General features: G+C 33.0%; 2 protein-coding genes across 6 annotated transcripts; one reads left to right on the top strand and one right to left on the bottom strand.

Moving 5' to 3' along the window:
• The first annotated feature begins 13,100 nt into the window (after positions 1–13,100).
• On the top strand, positions 13,101–17,353 carry LOC120092516 (transcription factor bHLH49-like). 5 transcript variants are annotated; one of them, XM_090308040.1, is made up of 10 exons: positions 13,101–13,515; positions 13,721–13,833; positions 14,262–15,162; positions 15,260–15,490; positions 15,588–15,653; positions 15,726–15,794; positions 16,051–16,122; positions 16,210–16,407; positions 16,656–16,743; positions 16,849–17,353. In XM_090308040.1, exons 3-10 carry the CDS (start codon positions 14,326–14,328, stop codon positions 16,884–16,886), a joined length of 1,599 nt encoding a protein of 532 aa, XP_090164166.1. In that variant the 5' UTR covers positions 13,101–13,515; positions 13,721–13,833; positions 14,262–14,325; the 3' UTR covers positions 16,887–17,353. The 5 variants fall into 5 exon arrangements, with proteins under 5 accessions (XP_090164166.1, XP_090164169.1, XP_090164167.1 ...); XM_090308043.1 differs by having other exon boundaries at positions 13,347–13,515; positions 13,721–13,762; XM_090308041.1 differs by having other exon boundaries at positions 13,416–13,525.
• A 77-nt stretch (positions 17,354–17,430) lies between these two features.
• CR88 (Chaperone protein htpG family protein) lies at positions 17,431–25,096 on the bottom strand. Its single transcript, XM_039050618.2, has 19 exons — positions 24,621–25,096; positions 24,206–24,279; positions 23,920–24,045; positions 23,730–23,823; positions 23,553–23,636; positions 23,301–23,444; positions 22,671–22,787; positions 22,272–22,319; positions 22,115–22,189; positions 21,872–21,976; positions 21,647–21,787; positions 21,237–21,329; positions 19,973–20,050; positions 19,635–19,889; positions 19,123–19,225; positions 18,823–18,997; positions 18,389–18,494; positions 17,967–18,056; positions 17,431–17,872 (listed from the first exon to the last, which is right to left on the bottom strand). Exons 1-19 carry the CDS (start codon positions 24,870–24,872, stop codon positions 17,681–17,683), a joined length of 2,352 nt encoding a protein of 783 aa, XP_038906546.1. The 5' UTR covers positions 24,873–25,096; the 3' UTR covers positions 17,431–17,680.
• Positions 25,097–25,337: the final 241 nt, after the last annotated feature.

The raw sequence follows: 25,337 nt of genomic DNA, 5'->3' as shown, positions 1-25,337 counted from the left end.
AAAAGTAAAACAATATGGCAAAACAGAAATTTATATTAAAGAAATAAATATTAAATATTTTTTAAAAAGTTAATCATATTCTATCCACACGCGCACATGTACACGCGTAGCTAACGAAACTTAATACTTATAATAACTAATATATAAATAAATGTTAAATATATCCTAAAATTTTAATAATATTTTATCTACACATGTGTGTACATACATGCACTATGACTGAAAATAAGGGTAATTGCAAATATAACAATCAAGTCTAAAATATTAGCAGATAATACACAATTTCAAAAAAATTGCTAATATAGCAAAATTTATATTAAATTCTCGTAGTCTATCACTGATAGACTATATTGTTGATAAGATTCTATCAGCGAAGTCTATCACAGTTAGATTTTGCTATATTTGTAATTATTTAAAAATGTTGCTATACACTTAATTATTAGCCCTTAAAAGTGTTACCATTACAATTACTTAATTGTTTATCACTTAGGCTCGGTTTGCTAACTACTTGATTTTGAGTTTTTTTTTTTTTTAATTAAGTCTATATCTTCTTAATTTCTTATCGTAGTTTGCATATTTCTTAAATAAAAAGTTGAGTTCTTACCTAAATTCTAAAAAAAAATAAGTTTTTAAAAATATTGATAGAAATAAAGTTAGATGATAAAACAAAAAAATTTAAAGTAAAAATGAATTATATAAGTTTAATTTTCAAAAACTTGAAAACTAAATAACTTAAAAGCAGGCATCTTTTGGAAAGAAAAAAAATCAGATAAACCTTTTTAACGAAAAAAAAAAAGAAAGAATAAGAAAGAAAGAAGAAAATTCTTATATACGTACACATAACTTATTAAAACGTCACGCATTGAAGATAGGATTTTGACAAATAAGTAATTATATGGTTACTTTAATTTAAAAAATATATGAATATTACTTTAAATTCCTAATTTATGTATTTTATTTTTTGTTAGCGTGAATAAATTTTATCTTTGAGAGTTGCATTTGATAATATTTTTAACCCTTTTGGCAGTTTCATTTTTTTTTTTTTTGGTGCGTGTGTTAAAATGAAGAAGGGAAAAGAAGAGAAGAAATTGATGGGAAGAGAGAGAAAAGAGGAAAGAAAAAAAAAAGTCGTTGTTGACCAACGATAGTCAATGGGAAGCAAGTAGTGAAGAGCATGTGATGACCTACGATCTATGAAGTAGTGAAGAGCATGTGATGACCTACGATCTATGAAGTAGTGAAGAGCATGTGATGACCTACGATCTATGAAGTAGTGAAGAGCATGTGATGATCTACCATCTATGAAGTACAGATACTTTATGTGAGGCAAATAATCAGTATCAGATACGTATCGGATACCGATACTTCCAGATACTTCACAGATACGTATCTGACACGCGATTTGACATATCTATACTTTTCAGATACATATCTGACACGCAATTTGATGTATTTATTTTTATGCATGCATTTTTTTAAGAAAAAAACAAGTAACTCATCTAATCTTTCCCAATCTAAAATTAGGCAACTTATTTAAAAAGCTCACTACTTGAGTCCAAAACTAAAAGAAAAAATAAATAAATAACAGACCAAACCCTAGACTAGAATCATCTAATCTCCATTTCACATTTGAGTTCCCACAAAGTCTACCAAAATATAAACTATTTGGATATCTTCAACAATAAGTTCTTCGTTTATCTTCATACTTCTCTCTCTAATTTTCTTTTATTCTTTACAATATGAGTCACTTTTCTATTGCATTTTATTAACTGTTGTACTTCAACATCTTAGATGTTGCTTTTTTTTTCTTTTTCTTTTTTTATATTGCATTTCAGTGTTTGTATTCTATTTTGTGCTATTGTTATTAACTTGTATGCTAAATTTATCTATATCCTATATTTTTTTAAAGAAAAAAAATGTATATTCAATATATCAATATCCTCATTTTTTAGAAATATATATATTAAAAATATATATAAAAAAAATGGCATATCTTTAGACGTATCCGTATCTTAGTTTTTTAGAAATTGACGAATCGCCGTATCCGATCGTATCTGTATCGTGTAGTCGTATCTGTGTATGGGCTTCATAACCTACAATAAAGACAATCGGTGCCACACTTTAGTGGTTGGAGCTTCTAGTGAAAGAGCACTCTAATCTTTTTTCTTTTTTTTCTTTTTTTTTTTTTTTTTGTGAAAATTACGAGAGGGGAAGAAGAGGAAGAAGGGAAGATAGAGGAAAAAGAAGAAAAAAACAAAAATTAATCATCAATGACAAGAATTGGGTGACGAATGACGATGAATGTTTGACGATCTATGACTAGCACAATCGACACCAAGCTTTAACTTGAAAGTTCTATATATTAATTGAATTGAAAACGTTACAAGTATTTATAGGCAGATAAAAACCTAATCACTAATGCATTAACTTTAAAACTCATAGCACTACTCTTGAAATTCTCATCTATTATTCCCACTAGACATTAAGCCTCTTCCCTCCAATTTAGGAGGTACTAACGTAAATTAAAGGTAAAACTAAATAAAGTACTTACAAATTAATTTGCACTAATTCTTAACATTTCTTCTTAGTGCAAACATACGATCAACAATACTAATTACACTCCTTAGTTCTTCAAACTTAAATTTACCAAGAGCCTTGGTAAATATATTAGGAACTTACTCTTTAGAATGTATCTTCTACTACTAGATGTCTTGCACCATGAATTTCTCTCGAACAAAGTGAAAATGTATTTAAATATGTTTTGTACGAGTATGAAACACTGAATTTCCTGCAAGATTGATTGCACATGCATTATTACAAAAAATGGAAACTTGATAGTTTAAACTAAAAAAAATATTTCTCCTATAAGTCTTTTCAGCCAAATACACTTCTAAGTGGCCATAGTAGCTATGAAATATTTTGTTTCACAATTTGAAAGAGCAACATAGGTTTACTTCTTCCTGCACCATGAAATAGCCCCTGAATCTATATTGAAAAAGTATCATGTGGTGGAACATTTGTCATTTACATAACCAGCCCAATCTGCATCAATAAAATCCTTTAAAACAAAAGATGTAACTTGCTTATACAACAAGCCAAAATAGAGGGTGTTATTCACATATTGTAAAATTATCTTTGTTGCAATTAAATGGTAGCAACACCAACAAAGTAAGAAATGTCAGGTCTTGTAATAGTTAAATAAATTAAACTACCAACAAGTTGTCGAAAAAGTGTTGCATCTATCAATCGTCTTTATTATTCCTTAATCAATTTTAAGGATGGCTCCATATAAGAGTTATCATTTGTCATTGGTTTTGATTCATTCATGTCAAAACAATTCAATAAACTTGTTACATACTCATTTTTTAGACAAAGTATTTATTTGAACTTTCAACCTCTAAGGTAAGAAAAATCTTGTTTCAGCCAAATTCTTCATTTCAAAACAAATAGACAAAGCATCTCAAAGACTATTAATTTCAACTTCGTCATCACCTGTTATGATAATGTCATCAATATAGAATAGAAGTAGTGTATATCCTCAAGTTGTTCTTTTAATAAATAAACTTGAATATACATTTGAAGATCTAAACCCCTAAAACTTGAGATATTGGGCAATCCTATAGTACCAAGTATGAGGAGCTAGCTTAAGACCATACAAAGCCTTCTTTAGCCGATATACAAAATTTAAAAATTCCTTAGAAAAAAAAACATGGGATTGTTTTGTGGAAAGGAATCAATCCAATTCTCCATAAAGGAAAGCGATATTTACATCTAAATACCATAATTTCCAATATTTGCAGACAATTATTGAAATAATTGTCTAGATGGTTACTATTTTAACAACATGACCTAATGTCTCTTTATAGTTTAAACAATATTGTTGTAAAAAAAACCTTGAGCTACAAAACAGGCTTTATGTCTATCAATAGTACTATCATGATTTTTCTTCAACTTATAAACCCATTTAGAAGCAACTAACTGGACATTCTTTGACTTTGGAACAAGTTCCCATGTGTCATTCTTGTTTGTAGCAAAGATTTTCTTTTGCATTGCTTCTTCCCATTCGAGAACGCCTTTAGGTTCATTATAAGATTGAGGTTCATCTTCACAAATATTACCCATTACATAACGAGATACAAACGAATAATTATTCAGTTGTACCTCATAATCAAATAAATAACTGGGTTGTGTTCTCGATCTAGAAGACTTACGAATAATAGTTTCATTATCTTCATCTACCTCATCATTTTCTCCAAGATTAACTTAATCTCTCCTTTTTATTTGATACATGATCAGTAAAGAAAAGTGAAAAGTCAACGTCGTCTTCTTTCTTTGAATTTGCATTCATTTGGTATAACGAAAGTTCGTTAAATACTACATCTCGAGAAACAAAAACTTCTCCTGTCTTTAGATCCATACATCTCCATCCTTTTTAGTATCATATCCAACAAAAAGACCATGTTTTACCTATGGGGTCTAATTTAGAATGTTTACTATTTGAAACATGAACATAACAAATTGACCTAAAAATTCAAGGATAACTCACATTGAGTTTATGGTGATATAATACCTCAAAAAGAGATAGATCTGACCTTGTCGATGGAGGTAAATGATTTATGACACGACAAGCTGGTTGAATAGTTGCTACCCTAGAGCAACCTTTGGAAGATTCTTTGCATGTAGTCAAGGCAAGTACATGGTAGTAAGATGTGCTAATTCACGTTCAACAACTTCATTTTGTTATGGAGTGTTAGAATATGTCATTTGGCAATGAATGTCATGCTCTTTGCAATAATTCTAAAACTAGTCAGACATATATTCTCCTTCATTATATATGCAAAGACATATATTCTCCACTTGATCTTTGAACTAGATAAACTTAGAGAAAGTCTCACTTTTAGCTTCCAAAAAATGCACCCAAGTAAACTAAGAAAAATCATCCACAATGACCATATGACAACCAAAATAGCTGGGTTTTCTAGTTGGTCCCAATGTCCCATCAAATCTGAATGGACTAACTAGAAGGCACTAGTAGATTTGTTATTTGAATGTGGGAAAGGACGACGATGTAACTTACTAAATTGACAACCAAGACAAACCACATCATGACATATTTCTTTAAAGAGAGGGACATCATCAAAAAGCTTCTTCACAAAAATTCTTTGCAACAACTGATAACTAACATGACCCAACCAAGCAAGCCAAAGTATTGCACCATCATTATGATTTGTCTTTTCAACTCATGCATCACTTGGAGACTAAAATATATGGAATATTTCTTATTTCTAGTGAACAAAACATCACTTTCAAAATTCTCAAAAATAATTTTTACATGATTTAGACAAAAAAAAAAAAAAAAAAGAACAACCCTCCCAGATTCTACAATCTGAGAGATCGAAACCAAATTCTTCTTTAAACCTGGAACATGTCAAACATCTTTGAGAGAAAAACTACCAACATTTGATACACTATTCTCGACATTAACATGTCATTTTTCAATAATAGGATGTAAGGAATTATCAGCCATCACAATTATTCTTCCTCCTTGGTGAGTACATACATCAGAGAGAATAGAATTTTCTAGTTGCATGATGAGAATAACCAAAATCAACAATCCAATCTATATTGTAATCTATAGAAACATTAGCATATAAGTTAATGGGTTGATCGATAGCTTCAATTGATAAGCATTATTTCCATTTAATTTGTTCCAGTTTGTCACTTTCCTATACAACATTTGCTTTTAATTCTTTAAGATCCACATGAAAATTTGGTATAATATGACAGGATTTCCTACAACAATGACACACCACCTTCACTTGACAATCACATTTGATGTGTCCCTGCTTGTCATACCTAAAACATTCCTTCAATTTGCCCTTGGACTGGCCCTCAATCTTGGACTCCTTGTTGCCATTTGAAAAATGTCTGGAAGAATAACTAATTTTTTCCTTGTCTTTTGCATAAAGAACAAATTCCACGTCATAATGAGATTCCTTGTTATTGTAAAGCATTTCTTTCATCAATACTTCTTGATTTGGGAGCAATTTTTTCAATTCAATAATAGGATGTTGATTTACTCAACCTTGTATCGAAGAAATAAACGACATATACTCCTTTCACAGTCCATGAATAAGATAATGATGCAAACGAACATCACTAATAGGGTCCTCTTTGTCCAATTTTGAACTTTTAAAACACAATTTTTATTTTTAGAAAATATTTTGAACTTGAAAAATTAACATGAGTTGTTCCAGTAAGTTTGTTCTCCAAATACTATAATTTTGTTACATTTTTTTGAGTGAATAACCTTTCAATTATCTCCCAAACTTTATTTGGAGAATTTTCATCATGAACATGCGCTATATACTCTTTAGTGACAAAAGTTCGTAAACAAACAAAGTTTAGTCACATTTGATATTCCACTTCCTCTATGCCTCAGCATTCTCCAAAGTATCTTTTTGAATTCAATCATCACCATAGACATGATTCCACACATCTTCTCCTTGAAGAAAAACTTCCATACATAGCCTTTAATAACTATAATATCACCATTAGGTTTGTCTATACAAATATTATCTCCACCCTTCATTTTAACCAAGTATTCGAACTCAAATAAAAAACAAAGTACTTGAACACGCTGATACTATGTAACCAAAACGACACACGAAAAGAATGAAAGAGAGAAACAAAGGTATTGCATGAAGGATCATTTAACGACTTGACGTTATAGGACTTATACTAGGCCGTTACTACATCCATGCATAAATCTCAAAACGACTCTCTCACAAATTTTAACTAAATCAATCGAATTTTATTAAATAAATAACTTTTGTAAAATCTAAATAACTGAAAATCTTTGATTGGGGTCCCCTGAAATATAAGTTCAAAATAACTTTTTTGAAGTTTTATAAATAAAAATTTCAATAATGGAACTCTAAGTTCAAATATCAAGATTGGAATTTAAAACACTAAAACATGAAAACATGAGCAGAAGCATCTTTCTAGTCCCAGTGCCACGATCACGGATTCCTTCTGTCATTCGCCGATACGTCCTTGCACTTATCTGAAAAACATAACATAAAAAAGGATGAGGATGCAATACTCATTAAGTAACCCACTACTGGGGTTAGGCTAAGCATCTATGTTCTCTAGATGCTACTCTCTAGTGGGATATGCATAAACCTCTACTTTTCATGGGATGACTATCTAGTGGATAATTGAACCCACCCTACCGTAGGTGAAATATACCCACAAACCTCTGGTGATATCCCTAGGAGATCACTAACCTCTAGTGAAGTCCCAAAGGAAAACACTAACCTCTGGTGATTTCCGGTTAGTGTTTTCCGAAGGAAACACAAACCTCTGGTGAAATCCCGAAAGAGATCACCACCTCTGGTGAATCCCGAAAGAAACACAAACCTCTGGTGAATCCCGAAGGAAACACAAACCTCTGGTGAAATACCGAAGGAAATCACCACCTCTGGTGAATCTCAAAGGAAACACAAACCTCTAGTGGGTATCTAATTATGTGTGGGAGGTAACTATCACTATCACAAAAAACATGCATCATAAACTAAAGTCCCACAATCATGCAAATACATATCATCATGCTCAATATTCTTCTAGCAAATCATATAAAAAATTTAATCCATGTTTGCACTTCTAACATATTTCAAAACATAATTAAGATAAACTTATTTTTCCTCGTGCATCTCAATGCAAACAATCTTAGAATCCTCAAAATTATTCTTAAATTTATCATTTGGCACAAATGCGGTCCCAATAGTAAGATTACTTACCTCGAATTGAAATTCCAAAATTAATCCAAGAAACCAACCTCCAACAAAAACTTGAATTAATGTCTTAAATGCTTTGTTTACTCCAAATTTATTTCAAACATCACTCAAAGATTCAAATATATACATAAACCATAATTTAAATTTAAAATCCAATTTTTAACATTTATAACTAATCCAAAAAGTTCCATAGTATTAATACTCACCAATTATACGCTCCAAAGATCCAGAACTTATTGAATAGTACACTAACGACTTCCAAAAACTTGAATCGATGCTCCAAATCTTATAGGTAAATTAAGTTGGTCCAAAGTTCAGTGTGTACTAAAGAACCAATCAAGAAATCTGAAGAAAAATCATCAACAACTCACCAATAAAAATCTAAGGAGCAACGATGACCGACGGACGCACAACGGCGAACGGTTAAAAAAAATGAAAGTAACATAGATTTTTCTCTCTATTTGACCTCCTTTTGGAATGAAATGAATGGTTTGGAATGAAGTGGATGGTTGTATTTATAGAGGAAAAATGCTCCTAATCTTAAATTATTTGGGATTCCATAACTTGAAGTAATAGATAGATTAGATTTTCTTTTTGAATAAGACATTTTCTGTAATTAGGAAATCCATGTTTTAATTAATTAGAAAATTCACCATCTAATTAATTTAAATTAAATCCAAATTTCTCTTATCAACTCAATTTAAATTAATTATCTTCTCTAATTTGGATCCAAACTCCAAAATTAAAAAGGATAAAACTTAGAATCACAATGTCTCATTTCCTTCTTAAATTTCAAATTCCTTTTAATTTCCAAAATCTTTTTTTTTCTTTTCTTTATTTTCAAATATTTATAAAAAATAATTCAAAAATTCTAAATCTCTTATCAAATTAATCTCAACCCAATTAACTTATCCAATTAATTTAATTTTGGCTCAAAACTAAAATTAAAGGGAATATACAATCCAATAGTTGAGATAAATTACATCATTCCAAATATTTAATCAATTTAAAAACACACTTTTCCCAAAATAAATTGATCCAATTTTTCCCTTAAATTGAATTATAATTCCAATTCTTTATAAATATATTTTAAATTAATTATCTTGCCTCCCTAATTAAATTTTTAGCCCAAAATTATCAAAATATCGCTAAAATATTTTAAGATAATTTAATGTAAATTACCTGAAAAATGGGATGTTACAGATCAAGTGTTTAATTGAGTTTGAAGTTGGGGTTTTGTGCCCTAAACTCGTGGTTTGTACATGGTAAACAAATTATTTATTTATTTTCATAAATAAAGTGTTATTTATTTGACATTTAGACTTGTGTAACTCAATCTAGTAAACTAAGATCCAAGGTTATTTAATGTAACTTGAATAATATGTGGTAGACATACAAGTGGATCATGTTCAAGTGATAACTTAAAAGGTCTATAGTATATGGATAAAGTCTATAGTATATGGTAAAGCTGAGTACCTTATCTTAGTAACACTATGGATACGACTCACTTTGTAAATGTTACAAACGATTTGATCAAATTGTTCATGTAGAGACATGTGAGTGGGGATATCCTATACAATGAGTTTGTATATGACTGGACCACAAAATATTTAATCTCTCTTTATAACACTGTTGACTGAAGATATTAATATTTTAAACACTCAATCTCAATCCTAAGTGAGTTATGGACTCCTGCCTATGAGGGATCGTTCTTTGATTTGTATGGGTGAGAGTGATTCGAGTTGCCTACTCAATATGTCTACCATTTTTGGGATGAGACCAAGTGGGAAGCTGGAAACATAGCTACACAAGATGAAATTCACTCATTTCCGCCTTTAGGGTAAGTAGATGTGTTGTTCCTTTGAGTATCGACCCCGAGTCTTGAACAATGGGGCTCCATCCTCTCACTAGTCTGAAAAGAGACTTGGTTTATGGTAGAACCATAAACAGATTATTCATTAGAGGATCAGTGGTACTCAAAGAGTAAAAGGTAATTACAAAAATAAAACGATAATTTGATGCAGTTGTAATTACGAACAACTCGTGAAATATCGACTTACTTGTAATGGTTATATCTATGGACACAACATGTTCTACAGTGCATAAGAGTGCAGTTATAGTTCTTTAGTGAAGTGCCTCATAGTTAATGAATGTTGATTAATTTAATTAAAAAATTTAATTAATTAATTTCGAATCATTAAAGTTTGTAATTTGTAGGTCCATTACGTCCCTTGCTAGCTCACGATGGGTAAAATAAGAATCAAGAGTTTTGGAAGAATTTGAAATGTTCAAGTTGATTAAGGAAATTTATGTTAATTGTATATGATATAGTGTATATAGATACTTTATAATATAAAGTTATTTTTTTTAGTGAGATTCAAATTTAAACTATATAATATGAGAGTATTAATATTTGAATGAAATTCAAATATTAAACTTATATGAATTGGATTCATATTCAAACTATATGTTAAAATAATTATGGATGAAATTTATATTAAAACTATAGATTATGAGAGAAATGTGCATTTGAATATTATTCAAATATTTAATTAATTAATTTTAATTAATAACTCTTCTCTGTATTTTGAGGGGAGTAGAGAGGAAAGTTATAACTTATCTCCTCCCCTTTAATTGTAGGGTGTTTGCATATGTGGGGTTAGATTTTTATGTAAAAATTAATTTACTCTTTCTAAGTGAAGGTGTTCTCTACCAAAAGCCAATTCCTTTCTTTAAAAAAAGTTCCCACATAACTATTTATTGCCAAGAAAATAGTAGAGAAGACTCTTTTGAAGATATCTTATTCGTGAAACAAGGGTTCATTTAATTATTCAAGACTTGGAGAAGATTTGAAGAAAGGTCTTCGAAGATAATCTTTCTCCTCCTATGTTATTTATGTTTAACCATTGTATGTTTTTCTTCTTTGTATTACTATTTTTCAAATCAAAATTAATAGCAAAACGATCACTCATGCGGGATCGAACCTCTTCATTGAAAACAACAGAATTATTTATAGGCAAATATAAAAACTAACTACTATAATGCACTAACCTTAAAAGTCTACCATTAACCTTAAAAATCTCGGGAAAAATTGTCAGAAATAACTCCCAAATGTTTTTGTCTTTCACAACTAGCATCTTTTTACAAAATTCATTAAATAATTTTTCTTTCAATCTTTCTCGGCCTAGATTGACATCTGAGATTCAAATAAAAACTTAACTTTTTTCTCTTATATCCAAACTATCATTTTTTGGGCTTTCTAAAATTTTTCTAAGATGAACACCAAGATTGTATATAATTTTTCAAATCTTATTGTAATATTTCTCAAATCTTATACTAAATCTTTTCAAATCTTCTTCAAATTTCACAATCTTATACCTAATTTTTGTTTCCACAATTATTTGAATTTCGTAATGAATTTATCAATTATCCAAATAAATTTTCAAATAGATCTCAGGTGATCATATAAATTATTCAAGTGGATCTCGATGATCGTAGTGTGATTTATACATGTTAAATTTTAGGAAATATGAAGTAAGATTTCAGAAAGTTATACAATCCTGTCTTCCTCCTAACCAACAATCTATCAAGAAAGCCCAAAAAAATCTATAGCTCAAATTTATGAGGAAAAAAGTTAAGTTTTTATTCAAATCTCGATGATTGATCTTGGTCAGAAAAGATGGAAAAAAAAAAAACTATTTTAACTAATTTTCTTAAAGCAGACTAGTTGTGAAAGGTGAAACTTAGAGAATATTACTTCAAACGAAATTCTCTAATTTAGGCACTATTCTAAGTTAAACCCACTAATATAAATTAGAAATAAAACTTGCTAATTAAGTTTGCAAAAATTCTTAACACTCTTTGAAGTTTTTTTTTTTTTTTTTTTTTTTTTTTTTTTTTTTTTTTTTTTTTTTTTAGTTCAAAGGTTGCAGGAGTGGAAACATACTAACAAGCTTGACTCATGCTTTGAGTTGTTTCATATCAAAGATTAATTCCAACATTAAAAAGTTTACCAAGTAGACTGTAGTCTTTTACCAACAAACTATAATATATATTGGTGCTATGGAGAGAAGACTTTTTCACATCACAACTGTGCCCTCACCTTTTTATTGCATTCCCATTTTACCCTCCAATATTTCAATTATTCATTACATATCTAATTGTTAGGAATTTGAAAAGCTTTAGTTCATATTATTTATGTGAATTTTGAAAGTTTAATTATGTTGCTCTTACATTTTTATAAGGATATATTTTGTCCTTCATAAAACTAGGATCATCCTGACCGGATGTAACGATCGGGTTAATGTGTTTAGTAAGAGAAACAATACAATTATTTACATATGAATGCGATTGAGACTGTATGTCTGAAATATCATAATCTATTTGTTGAGATATATTTGTGTAGAATATGTATATAACTTTTGTAAAAAGTCACCTCAAGTAGTTGCTTATTTGAAAAGCTTTAGTTTACATTATTTACATGGATTTACAATATTCTAAATTTTTGTTAAAGAATGATAAAACATAAAACCTATAGATATGTGCACCACATGTGAGTAAGGGTAGTTTTGCTTAAATTTTGCAATCATTTTTATGTCAACATTTTTAGATTGTTTAAAAGAATTTTACTTCTCCATTTGTCAAAATGATATAAGATAATTGTTTTAAATGATAAAATTGTTAAAAATATTTTCAAATACAAAAAAATGTCACTATCTACCAGTGATACATCGCAATAGACCATAATAGACACTGATCGCAATCTATTACTAATAGATAGTGAAATTTTACTATATTTATAAATATGTTAGCTTATTTTCTTTTATTTGAAAATAGTCCATTTAACATTCGTCTATTTGAATATATATATATATATATATATATATATATATATATATATAATCACTCAAAATATATATTTATATATATAAAAAAGAAAATAAAATAAAAGAGAAGAAAAGATATCTCAAATTTCAAAGATTTAAATGGATCTACTAATAATTGAGCAAGTATTGAAATCAATGAGATAACTACAAGAATGCAAGTTAATTCTTGTTGTACACAACTTTACACTTTGAACCTTTGACATTTATTTTCACAAAAAATAATGGCCTGCAACAAATTATAGTTTTTGAATGGTCTCTTCACTCTATTACAACACAGTTAAATTCATTAATGAAGTTAGATAGATATTGGTTGGTCCATTTGAATTGATAAAAAAAAATGGTAGGAATGAATCCAAAACTTGGTACCCAGATGCCTATACTATTAATGTTCATTGAAACTGAAAGAATGAGGGAAAAAAAAATACAGCAAGTGTGAAAAGGAGTTAAGATTTTTGTATTGGGTTCTTGACCAAACAAACCCCTCCATTAAAGATCTTATACAGCTCTCTTCTTTCAAGACCACAATTAAAAAAATAGGAAGAAATCCCAAATGAGAGTTGGCAATGTCAGTTGCTAGCTCAAACACAGGAATAATTATAAGCTTAAAGTAATAGCAATGGCAGATTAATTTAAAGAGAAAAAAAAAGGGTATTTGTTTATGTATAGTTTCAGTAAATAATTAGAGAGGGAAGTATTAAAGTTGATGATAAAGAATTGTGAATGAAGAAAAGCCTTAATTTTATTAGATGGGTTTGCTTTGCTTTTTGCCTTTAATTATTTTTTGCAGTAGAAGTGGCGGTGGTTAATCATCAAAGGACACTCTTTTTCATGTAAGCGTGGGTATAAATGCAGCTTCCCTTTGCTGGACTCCTTTTCTTTTTCCCTTCCACTCTTCTTCAAATTCCATTTTACCCTCTCTCTTCTTTTCACTTTTTTCCCTCTCTCTCTCTCTTTCTTCTTGTTGTTCTTCCTTTTTTCTCTCTCTCAATTACAGGGTTCAGCTCTGCATTTTGTCTGAGTTCCTGTGTTTGGCAGTGTTTTTTGCAGAGGTGACTGCCAGCAGAGGGAAAAATGAAGGTGGGGGCTCTAAATTCAAGCTCTAATTTCAACTAAAAGTTCGGGGAAAGTGGAATAGAATCTGGAAATGGGTATATCTTCTCTGTCATTTTTTACTCTGATTCGACCTTGTTTTCTTCTCTCTCTGACTAGGGTTTTCAAGTTACTGTATCTGCTGAGTTTTTTTTTTTTTTTTTTTTTTCCTTCTGTTTTTAGTGCTGATTTTGAATTACCCTTTCATGGGTTTGTGCTTCTTTGCGTTTTCTAGCTCAATAGTTGAAATGGGTTGTTCTCTTTTGGATGGATTCTTTTGGGAACTGTTGCTAAAATTGACTTGTTCTGATATTGTGGCCATCGGTTACTTTGAAAACATTCTGAAATTGTGGCCATCGGTTTCTGTGTCTTCAGTTTTGAATTGTGTTGTTGCCATTGTGTTGTTTGTTTTCTCTTGTGTTTTAACTTTCCATTTTGGGGTCTGGGAATTGGATGATTTTGAAATCTACTTTGACTTTCTCTGCAGATGCTTGTTTCTTGTTGGAAAGAAATTGAGGGAAGGTGAGTCAGGATTTTCTTTTTCTGATAGTATGAATGGGAAGGATGAATTTGAAGTTGAGAGTAGGACGAGTGATCCTATGAGTATCTCCTCCGGCTGGCAATTTGCTGCTGCTGTTACTAATGAGTCTGTGGGATTTGTTTCGACCGGAAATCCTTCTGTTGTTAGCAATGGGGATCTAGGTGTTTCTTCTTGTCCTTCAACTTCAATGTCTAACTTATTTACTCCAACTCTTTTGAACCATCATACCGAATCGCAAAATTCGGGATTCTGCACCACTTTTAACGAACAAAACAGCATAGTTGCTTCTAATACGAATGTAGTTCATGGAGAGGGTCTGAATTCTTTGAGATCTAATGGTGATACTAGAACACTGGGTATGGATTGGAACCAACAAAATCCATGGATGAAGGGAGTTTTCTCGGGAAACGTTCCTGGAATATTTCCAGCTAGTTTGTCTCAACTTCCAGCTGATTCGGCATTCATAGAACGTGCAGCACGGTTCTCCTGCTTCAATAATGGAGTTTTTGGGACTCCGCCTGCCGGTCCATTTGGTATTTCAGACTCTATAGGCATTCATTCTGGGGGTGGATTTGGAAGGCAAGAAGTCATTTCAAGAAATGGAGCCTCCAAAGATGTTTCTTTGCCCATGGAACTTGAGGCTAAAGAAAAAAGTCCACCTAAGAATGAGAAAGATAGTGAAATGTCTCAAGACAGGGCTAAACAGGGTTGTGTTGGTGAGTCTGGCAATGATTCTGATGAAGCTGGGTTTAGTGGTGGTCAAGATGAGCGATGCACGGTTGGAGGTACCATCACAGAACCATCTACAGAAGGACTTTGTTTCAAGAAAAGGAAAAGGGGTGAGCAGGTAAACTATTATAATGTCTTTTCTCTCTTGTGTGTGATACTCAGGTGAGATGGAGGTTATCTTTAATTTCTTAGACTTGAATATTTGAATTGGTTAGAATGTGGGACTTGGACAAGTTAAAGAAGCTCCACAACAAATCAATGAAGCTGCAAAGAATGGAGCATTCAATCAGCAGAAGGGAGACCAAAACCCAAGTTCTACTACTAACAAGCCTGCTGGAAAGCAAGGAAAACAAGATTCTCAACCATCAGATGCTCCCAAAGAAGAATACATTCACGTTAGAGCTCGAAGAGGGCAGGCGACAAACAGCCATAGTCTTGCTGAAAGGGTTAAGATTTACATTTCACTTTTTTTTTTCTAGTTGACTAAAAACAAGTTTAATATAGGGAAAGGGATTTTGAGGAAATAATGAACTGCCTTTACAGGTTAGAAGAGAGAAGATAAGTGAAAGAATGAGGCTCCTTCAGGACCTTGTGCCTGGGTGTAGTAAGGTTTGTGAGTCTAATTTGTGAACCCTTCATCTCGTGTACTTGTCTCTTTGTGCTGAAAAGCTACGTTCTCAGGTCACTGGCAAAGCTGTAATGCTCGATGAAATCATTAACTATGTACAGTCACTGCAACGGCAAGTTGAGGTAATGGGAAAAGAAACCATACTTCCCTTTCAATGAACTAGGCTGCCATATTTCCGAATTCCCAATAGATTCTTTATGAACCACCCAGCTCAGCATAAGATCTTCTGTTCCTTTGATTTTCCACGTCGTTTCTAATTCAATTAATATCTTCATCAATCTTTAGGTCTATTATGTATGTATATGATTTCTTATTCTCACAACACTCTGGACTTGCTTTGGTATTGTGTTAAATTATATCTTGACCTGTCTTATGCAGTTTTTGTCAATGAAACTTGCAACAGTTAATCCCAGGCTCGATTTTAACATTGAAGAGCTCCTCACAAAAGAAGTAAGCCAACTACTGGAATCTAATGCTGTATGAAACAATTCATACTTTTTTTTAATAGCAGTCACATTCTTTCCTATCTCTGCACAGATCATTCAATCAAAGGCTGGTCCATCCTTGTTTGGTTTTTCTCCTGATCTGCCTGTGCCTTACCTCCCGCAACATCCATCTCACCATGGACTTCTTCCGCCTTGTCTTCCTAACATGGGTAGCTCGCCGGACCTGCTACGAAGAACAATTAATTCGCAGCTGACATCACTTGTTGGTGGATTCAAGGAGCCTGTTCAGGTTTTCTTCAAGCATCCTGAGCTGAATTACCTTGCTCGTACTACTACTTAATAATCTCTCTAAAAAATGCTCAAACCATATTTTGAGTTTGTCTTGGGTAAACGTGATGTTTTCATGTGCCTAATTCAGATCGACTTGCCTATAAATTGTGGAACTCGGAAATTGTTGACATGAAACTTGTCGATATAATGAAATGCTTTTTTTCTTCCTGTACTTGCTCTGATATAACTTACATATGGCTTTTGCAGCTACTGAACCGATGGGAGAATGAACTCCAAAATGTTGTTCCAATGAACTTTGATGTTGCCGCACCCTCCAGTGGCCAAGATGTTGATGGTACTGTTTGTTGAAGTTCACCCATAAGCTCTTTTCCCTTGCAACAATTGATAAATCTACATGTTAAAAAGTTAATCCTTAATTTGGATTACATCTGACTCTCAGGTTCTACCCCACAATGCAACACCAGAGCAGAACTCTAAGTTTGCTTTTAAGCTCTTAGCCATATGATTCAAAGTTGTATAGGGTAAATTAGCATGTGCATCCTATAGAGAATAATGCAATTATCATTTCTACCGAGTCCGATGGTGGATTTTGCCGATAAGCTTGTAAACATGGAAAAGGATGAGAAGTCAAACTGAAGTCTTGGTATGAAGATATATGTAGGGATGAGAATCCAGAACAGTTGAACACATTTTCCATGTATTTCAATGCAAGAGTTGAGAATAATACAAGGCAAAGATTTGCTGCCCAAAAACAGACAACGTTGTAATGGATAAAAAATGAGGCTGTTGCTTGAAGATGATGAAAGAAGTCAGATGAACTATATTTTGTGAATGAGATACGATCTAAACTGGGCCTGGTTTAGCACTTTCTCCATTAAAATTTAAGATCTTGCACTTTGTATGTGAACTCTAGTTAATATATATGTTGGTTTCTTCCTCCTACTCTCTCTTTTTTTTTTTTGTTTGCTTTCTTTTCTCTATCCAATTGGAAATGTCTTGACAATCATCAAACAAAGAAATGTTTTGGCCGAGACAATTGAAACTTTAAGATTTTATTTGCACTTCTTCAAGAATTGTGGACCTTTTGCAATTTTATACCCACTGCATAGGGATTTAATCATCAAAATCTAATCTAATCATACTTTCCAACATTTCTGTGAATTATAACTTTGCCCAGTAAAATGAATCCCCTACTGCTCGCCAGACACCATATTTCTTTCCCCACAGGATTGTCAAAAAGCTTCTAAAATCTAGCCAAGGTTCACTTAATCCTAATCCTGCCATGGATCGTCCTCCGCCCTCACTTCTGAGGGTTCAATCACTTGCACTTCCGGTGCTTCAGCACTGTCGGATTCAGCAGTGTCTACAGCATCAACATTGTCTTCCAATCTACCCCATCTACCTCCGAGAGCCATTGCCATCATCTCGTATATCTTGTTCCCCAACTCAGCTGGGCTATCAGGCTGCATTCGCATGAGCAGTGAGAAAAAACAGTAAGACATCAATCAAATTCATCAACTCTTGAAAATAATCAATCTTAATTGAATTTCCCCTTACAGAGAATCCACTGGATATCAATGCTGTCTCGTATAAAAGATCAACGGCTCTCGTTGCATCGCTGCTATCCGGTGAATTTTTGCAAGCAGCCTATAAAGCAGGAAACTATGAGCCAACATACTTCTAAAATGTGTCATTTATGAACTAACACCCTACTTCCTTACGGTATAAATAAAATCCTCACTCAATTATATGAGTAGGAGAATCCCATCACACAAGCAAGCAACCAATTTCCAGACATTGACAACGTACTTGGTTTGTGTAGCAATCTTTGACAAAAATTTGGCTTGATCTTAGGGGGAGAAAAAAAATATAACCCTGATGTCATATCCTAACTAAATTGAAATGAACGGAAATCTACTAGCTTAGACTAACAAATGCCTATTCCCACTCAAAATATAGGGATCGTTTAGAAGTCTTACATTTAGATCCTTGATGATTGGATGGTCGGGATTAATCTCCAAAATTCTCCTTCCTCTCATGAACTCCAAACTTGAAGTATCCCCAAGTGCCTGAGCCTTCATCAACCTGGAGTAAGGGGAAAATGTCAATAAACATTGTCACAAGTGCAAACCCACAAATTTTGTTTCAAGTAAAAGATTAGGGCGTTTAAATGGTTGGAGAATGTTTAAAGCTACATTTTTGTAGGAGATTTCTGTTTAATTATGATCAGACAGTTGAAAGCAAAGTCTAAAAGAACTATTGGTGTATGATGACTGTTCGTTACAATTTCATCAGCAACGGAAGAGATGCCAGATTGGGATAAAGGTATTGTTGATATTTTCATCTGTGAGAAGGAAACCCATCCGTCCACATCTAGATTAGACATGTTGGACATTTAATTTCCAAAACTAACCTTTCCATATTTGCAGACCATCCAAACTTGCCAGAAACTAGGACACATGGAGAAGAGCTTAAACGCTTTGAGACTTGGACTTTTGCTACCTTGTCACCTAGTTGTTGCTTAATCCAGTCACAGAGGAGGTTGAAATCTTGCTTAGTCTCTCTTTCTTGGACTTCATCCTCATCACCTGGTACAAGAACGCAATTATTAGTAAATTTCAGAAGTAAACCTCCTGCTTTTCACTGGAATAAAATAAAATTCTCTGCTGGTCATCAGCTATTTTCAAAACCAAATAATGAGGAAAGAACAAACCCAGCTCTAAATCTTCCTTGCTAATATCAACAAATTTCTTCTCTTTGTATGTCTGCAAGTTCTGGATGGAAACTTCATCGATAGGTTCAATCAAGTAAAGAACCTAATCAAACAAAAACAACCCAACATTAGATCTAGAATATGGCTGGTCAAATACAAACAACATTCATTATCAATGCATTCCATTAAACCATGAAGACCAAAGATAGGGAAGTCGGACAAGAGAACACCCCAACTCACACCAGCAGTTATGCAAGGACAGCATCCAACTGACATTCATTAAAGCGATATAATGGTAGAAAGGGTGCATTCTTTTCAGTTTTCACTATCTTACAAAAATCTTATTTCTTAAAGAGAGTGCTTCTTACAAAAATCTTATTTCTTAATCCAATTCATTCACTATGAGCTCTAGAAGCATTCTCTTTAAACTCTGAAACTAATAACTTAGAAGCATACAGAGTTCAACAGCAAAGAAGCAGTTTAGCATCAAGTATATGATATGAAAATTTTACCTCAATATTTTTTTGAACCAACTTCTCCAAGAATGGAGCACTCTTGGCACTCTTTAAGCTGTCAGTCGCCAAGTAGTAAATTGCCTTCTGACTCTCGCCCATGTTCTCTACATAATCATCCAAACTCTTCAGCTCCTCCTCGCTTTTGGAGGTGTAAAAACGCAATAATGGTGTGATACGCTTGTGATTTCCAGTATCCTCAATACATCCCAATTTTAAGAACCGGCCAAAATTCTCCCAGAATTTTTTGTAATCCTGAAATTGAGATTTTCTTTTTCCAGATTACACAGTACTAAAAAATGAAACATAAGTCACATTTGGCTTTTAAGGCTACAAACCTCTTTATTCTCACTTTCAGAGAGGTCTTGAATCATGTCAAATGTTTTTCTGACAAGTCTCTTCCTCATAATTCTCACCTGGAAAATATTTTATAGGAGCAGAATCATCAAGCATATCAATAATTTGCAACAACAAATTGCCAGTAAAGTTAATCTGCTATCAAAATGAATAGTAAATCTCACAGTTGATTGAAAATGCTTTGAAAGAAAAACAAAAACAACTATCTTTTAAATTGTGGTTTGGTTACCAATACGCTCTGGCCTACTAGTCACACTAAAACCCCCAAGTTAATGAAGTTCAATCCCTATTGCCAACTATTAAGAACATTAATATCCTACAATTTCTCGATGCCATTATTATGCCATTATTATAGAGACAAGGACGAATGTTATGCCACATTTGTAGGCCCATTTAGGTAACCTAATAAGGAAGGCCACAAGATTAGTTCAGAGTGAGTTTGTGAGCATTTGCAAGTTTGAAGATATTGCAATTGCAAGGACAGAACCAGTAGAAATGAACCAACAATAAAGAAGTCAATATGGTGCCTTTCTACTTTCATGTGTCATCCTCGTGCAGGGGCTATAATTAATCTCACGTCTTTCCAATTTTATGGGATATCCCTGGAGGACGATGCCTTTTGTTTCTTTACCACTCAATTACTGAGTTGAAAACTCCCTTCAGTAACTATATTGAACTTTCAGTTTTTAATTACAAAATTAAGTCCAGTTAACCCACAAAAAAATAATGATAAATAAATAAATCAATCAAAACCTCGATTTTTTTTATTAAAAAAAATAAAAAATTGAATGATCAAATTAAGTGGTGACTGGTGTACCCCACACCCTATTCCTCTCTTGCACCATCTTGAATCTTCCATGGCTCATTCCAACAAATAAATACAAACTTACACAAGATAATGAGCTAATAAATCATATCTTCATCCGGAAAGTAAAAGACCAAAGATATTTTCGAACTACACAACTGTAAAATAGGTAAACATACACCAACTTAAGGAAATCATAGAGAGAAGGTGAAGGAAATAAGACATGTTATGTCCATGCCCATGGAACAACATTGAAACGTAAAACAAAAATGCTGAAACATATGGATCTTGGGGTTTCAGGCTTATAGGACTGAATAGAAAACCTAGAGGATGTAAGAGAATATATCATTAGGCATGTTTACTGCATTGAAAACAGCTGAAAGCCAAAGGTAGTACAGCCCTTCACAAGAAACTAACATATACATTAAAAGAAAACTTACGATTCGGCTTTCTTGGAGAATTTCCCGAGAAACATTTAAGGGGAGGTCATCAGAATCTACCACACCTTTCACAAAGCTCAAATATCGAGGAAACTGCAAAGCATACGTGAGATTTAGTTCCACCATCCACAGAAACTCATGTTAAGATATAACTGTGCTGCATGAGATATTCGCATTAACTTTTTATTAAACCAGGCACCTGACAAAAAATAACAAGTGCTTTCCAGGTAGAGAATGTAGAAAAGAGCCAAAAGGTTAATTGTTCTGTAAACTTACTTTATAAGTTATGGGATTCTATATGGATCAAAATGAAAAGTTGAAACCCAATATGAAGAGTTAGAAATATCTCAAAATCAGATGAGCCTGACACAAACATCGAATATATATTATTATAAATTAAATATACTCACCAGCTCGCCATCAAAATCATCAGAGATGAAGACACGCTTAACGTACAAGCGAATATTCTTTGTTTTAGGATTCACAACATCCTCATTATTCAGAGGTCCCATTCCAGGAATATAAAGAACACTCCTGAATTCCACTTCGCCCTGCAGTGATAGAAATGAAATTAGTACTTCTACACTTTAATAAAGGAAAATTTTATATTAATTAAACCAAAGGACTGAATATACCTCGGTGGTGAAGTGAGTATATGCAAGTGGCTCTAAAAACTCATTAAATGTCTTCTTATAGAATTCATTGTACTCATCCTTCTCAACTTCTTTTGAATTTCGCATCTGCACAAGCAAATCGACAGAATTAAGGGATTAAAAAGATGCATAAATGCTACAAAATATTTAACAATTATTGAAACAAAAATCATTTCTTTCCAAGTTCAGAGTGAACCATATAACGCAGATATCACTTTAACTCACCCAGATAGGCTTTGTCTCATTAGCCAATTCCCAGTCCCAATACTTCTCAGTTTTTGTCTTCTTTTTCTTCTCACCCTGAAAAATAAGAAAATCAATGAAGTACTTCGATCTTGGAGAATAGGGAAAATCGCCAAACTGAGATTTACAAGTGGGTTACCTCTGGTTTTGGTTCTTCTCCTTCTTTTGGTTCTTCTTCTTCTTCCACCTGCTCCAGAGCTCCATTCAGTATCGACAGTAATAAAAATCATGATGATTAAAAAAGATACACAAGCCAATTCATCCTAAATGATAATCACATCAGAAAGTGATAGACTAGAATAAAACTCAAAGAATGCCTCAAAGATAAAATAAATAACTGAAACTAGAGGAATGTAAAATCATTTCGGATAGAACTTTTAAGGAAGTAGAAATCTGAAAGGTTAAACTCATTAATTAAAAAACACAACACCCAACCAATTTTTCCTTGCATATCCGCAATCAAAGTATGATATACCCAAAGCCCTTTACACGTAACTAATGTTCATACAAAACAAGTGTAAATGCATAGCATTCATACCTCAACAGTTCTTGATTTCTCTTGCCATGTGTAGATGGGGAAGGAAACAAACTGTGAGTAATTCTTGACCAAACCTTGTATTCTAGTTGGATCAGAGAATTCATACTTGTCATCTTCCTGGAATATGAGGATAAGATTACAAAATGATTGAATAACATCAGAGATGGCTATTTAACGGCATCACCATCACTTGCCACTTGCCACTAAAACAATGCAGATCAATTTAAAAATAATGATGATGATGATGATGATGATAATTTTTATTTAGGGGAAAAAAACACCACTGTTACTTTTTTCTCCTTAAGACGGTTTCTTTTATTTTATTTTCTTTTTTAAAGGAACAATTTCATCAATTCATAATGATCCAAAAGATACAAAAAGGGATCCCATTTATGATAGGGAATACAAAAGATTTATGCAACTTGTAACAAAGGAAATATAGCAATCTTGCAGCAATTAACATATTTGTCTAAGTTGAGTTGTTCCAATCTTGCAGCAAGTAACATATTCGTCTAAGTTGAGTTGTTCTACTGATCACTCCTAAAAATTTGGAGTTGCTTAGCAGTTCCAAAAAGACTAAGAAGAGTTCCCGAATGTGGTGTGATAGAACAGATAAAGAAGATTGCATACCCTTAAGTAGAGGGTGATCTGTGTTCCACGCTGTAGAAGTTTTTCAGGATCAGTTTCTTCCCTAATAACATATGAACTACTATCAGCTACTGCTTCCCAAACATATTGTTTATCTGATTTTGGGCTCTTAGTGGATACGACAACCTGATTGCAAAAGATAGGCATAATGAGAATCTTAGCAGAAAAGAAATTTGAATCAAGCTTGCTTCAATTAGAAAACAGTTATTTTGTCAAGGCAAAATGCAATTCTACCTTTTCAGCAACAAGGAAGGCTGAATAGAACCCAACACCAAATTGACCGATCAAGCTGTTATCTGCTCCAGCATCCTTGTTTTCCTGATAGAATTGTTATGTTTAAACATTTAATTTCACGTTCATTGAGCATAAAAACCCTTTTGTGGGGGTGGGGGGGTTGTTGTTGTTATGGACCTTCAGGGCTTTCAAGAATCTTGAAGTGCCACTCTGAGCGATAGTTCCAAGACAGTCAATGAGCTCCTCTTTAGTCATTCCAATACCAGTATCCCTAAAAACAAACATAAAAAAAACCCAATTTTAATATAACTAAGTTCAATCAGCAACGAAATGTACAACTCTGGAATATCTAAGAAACTTTTCATACGTTATGGTGATAGTACCACTGTCTGCATCAGGTTTGATACGTATTTCAAGGTTGCCAGCGTCTCCAAGTAGAGAGGGCTCGGTCACGCTCAAGAATCTTAGCTTGTCTAAAGCGTCACTCGCGTTACTGGATAACGATATTAAAAAAGATTTAAAAAAATTCTAAGTATGATAAAATTTCCGGGAAAGAAATAAGAGAAAACCAGAAGGTCAGAGAACCCTTCTTTTTCGCCACGGAGAAAGATATGAATGGAATTGCAGAATCAATACATACTGAACACCATTACCTCACTAGCTCTCGAAGAAACACCTCCTTGTGGCTATAAAGGCTGTGAACAATCAAATCCAGGAGGCGACTAACCTGCACTCATTATATATCTTCCCACTATCAGAAGACGAAAACCCATAACTAAACATACCATAAGCTTGATAATGTCACCACAAAAAACCAGAGACATGTTTGGAAAATGATGTTTCAAGAAATACCAAGTCAAGAAACTCAAAACCCATAACAAGATTTCGTATTCCGTAAAGTTATGTGCTGTCACCCTTTCACAGAATAACAAAACCAACAAGAAATCCTAATCTTCCAACAACTTGTCCTCTCTATGATTCAGCGACAGAAACACTAGATTATTAACAGGATAAACATCGTATTACCCTTCCCACTGCTCGCAATTCACAAAAAATTCAAAGACCCACCTCGGCTTGGTACTCAAACTTCTCACCAGGAGACTCAGCAGCTTCTTTCTCGGCGACGGCCGCCTCACACCTAACCGCTAACCGATTGCTCTTCTTCTCAATCTTCCACTTCAACCCAGCACAAGAAAAACCCTTTCTGAGTCCATTTCGGGGCAGAAAAGCGGTTGTCAAGCTCAAGCGAGTACCACCGCTTGGTAGAGGGAGTGAAGAAAGAGCAAGAGTGGACAAACTTCTGGCGAGAGCTGGAGCCATGAAACGGTGTGAAAAGGATAAGAGTAGCGGAGAAGGAGCAAAAGGCGAGTTCCAGTAAACCCTTGAGGCTTGGGACGAGGGTTTAACGAGATGGCGTAGAGGGTTCTAGAAAGAGCGCATCAATTTGGGGGGTTTTTGATTTTGCTTTGGTGTTGGAGCTATGTGCCTGAAAATGTATGGCTTGTATTCTTCCATTTCAGCAAATTCAAAATAATGATAATGTTATCTTATTACACAAATTTTGGCAATTAATTGCTTTTTCTTGGAAGTAACGGTTACTTCTTAACTACTATAGTATGTAATATCGGTTTGTTGTACTAAAAAACGGTGTCTTTAGTTATAATTGTTATAATATATAGTTCTGAATGATGGATGAATGTTATTTATTTTTATCATTTTATTATATAAATATTATGTATAATGTAATGAAAATTGAGATGCATGAAGCATGACACCACTTTAGAA

Source organism: Benincasa hispida, chromosome 12, assembly GCF_027475165.1.
Source record: "Benincasa hispida cultivar pf3 chromosome 12, pf3_genome.v1.1, whole genome shotgun sequence".
Classification (NCBI taxonomy): Eukaryota; Viridiplantae; Streptophyta; class Magnoliopsida; order Cucurbitales; family Cucurbitaceae; genus Benincasa; species Benincasa hispida.
This window is presented reverse-complemented; position numbering and strand designations above follow the sequence as displayed.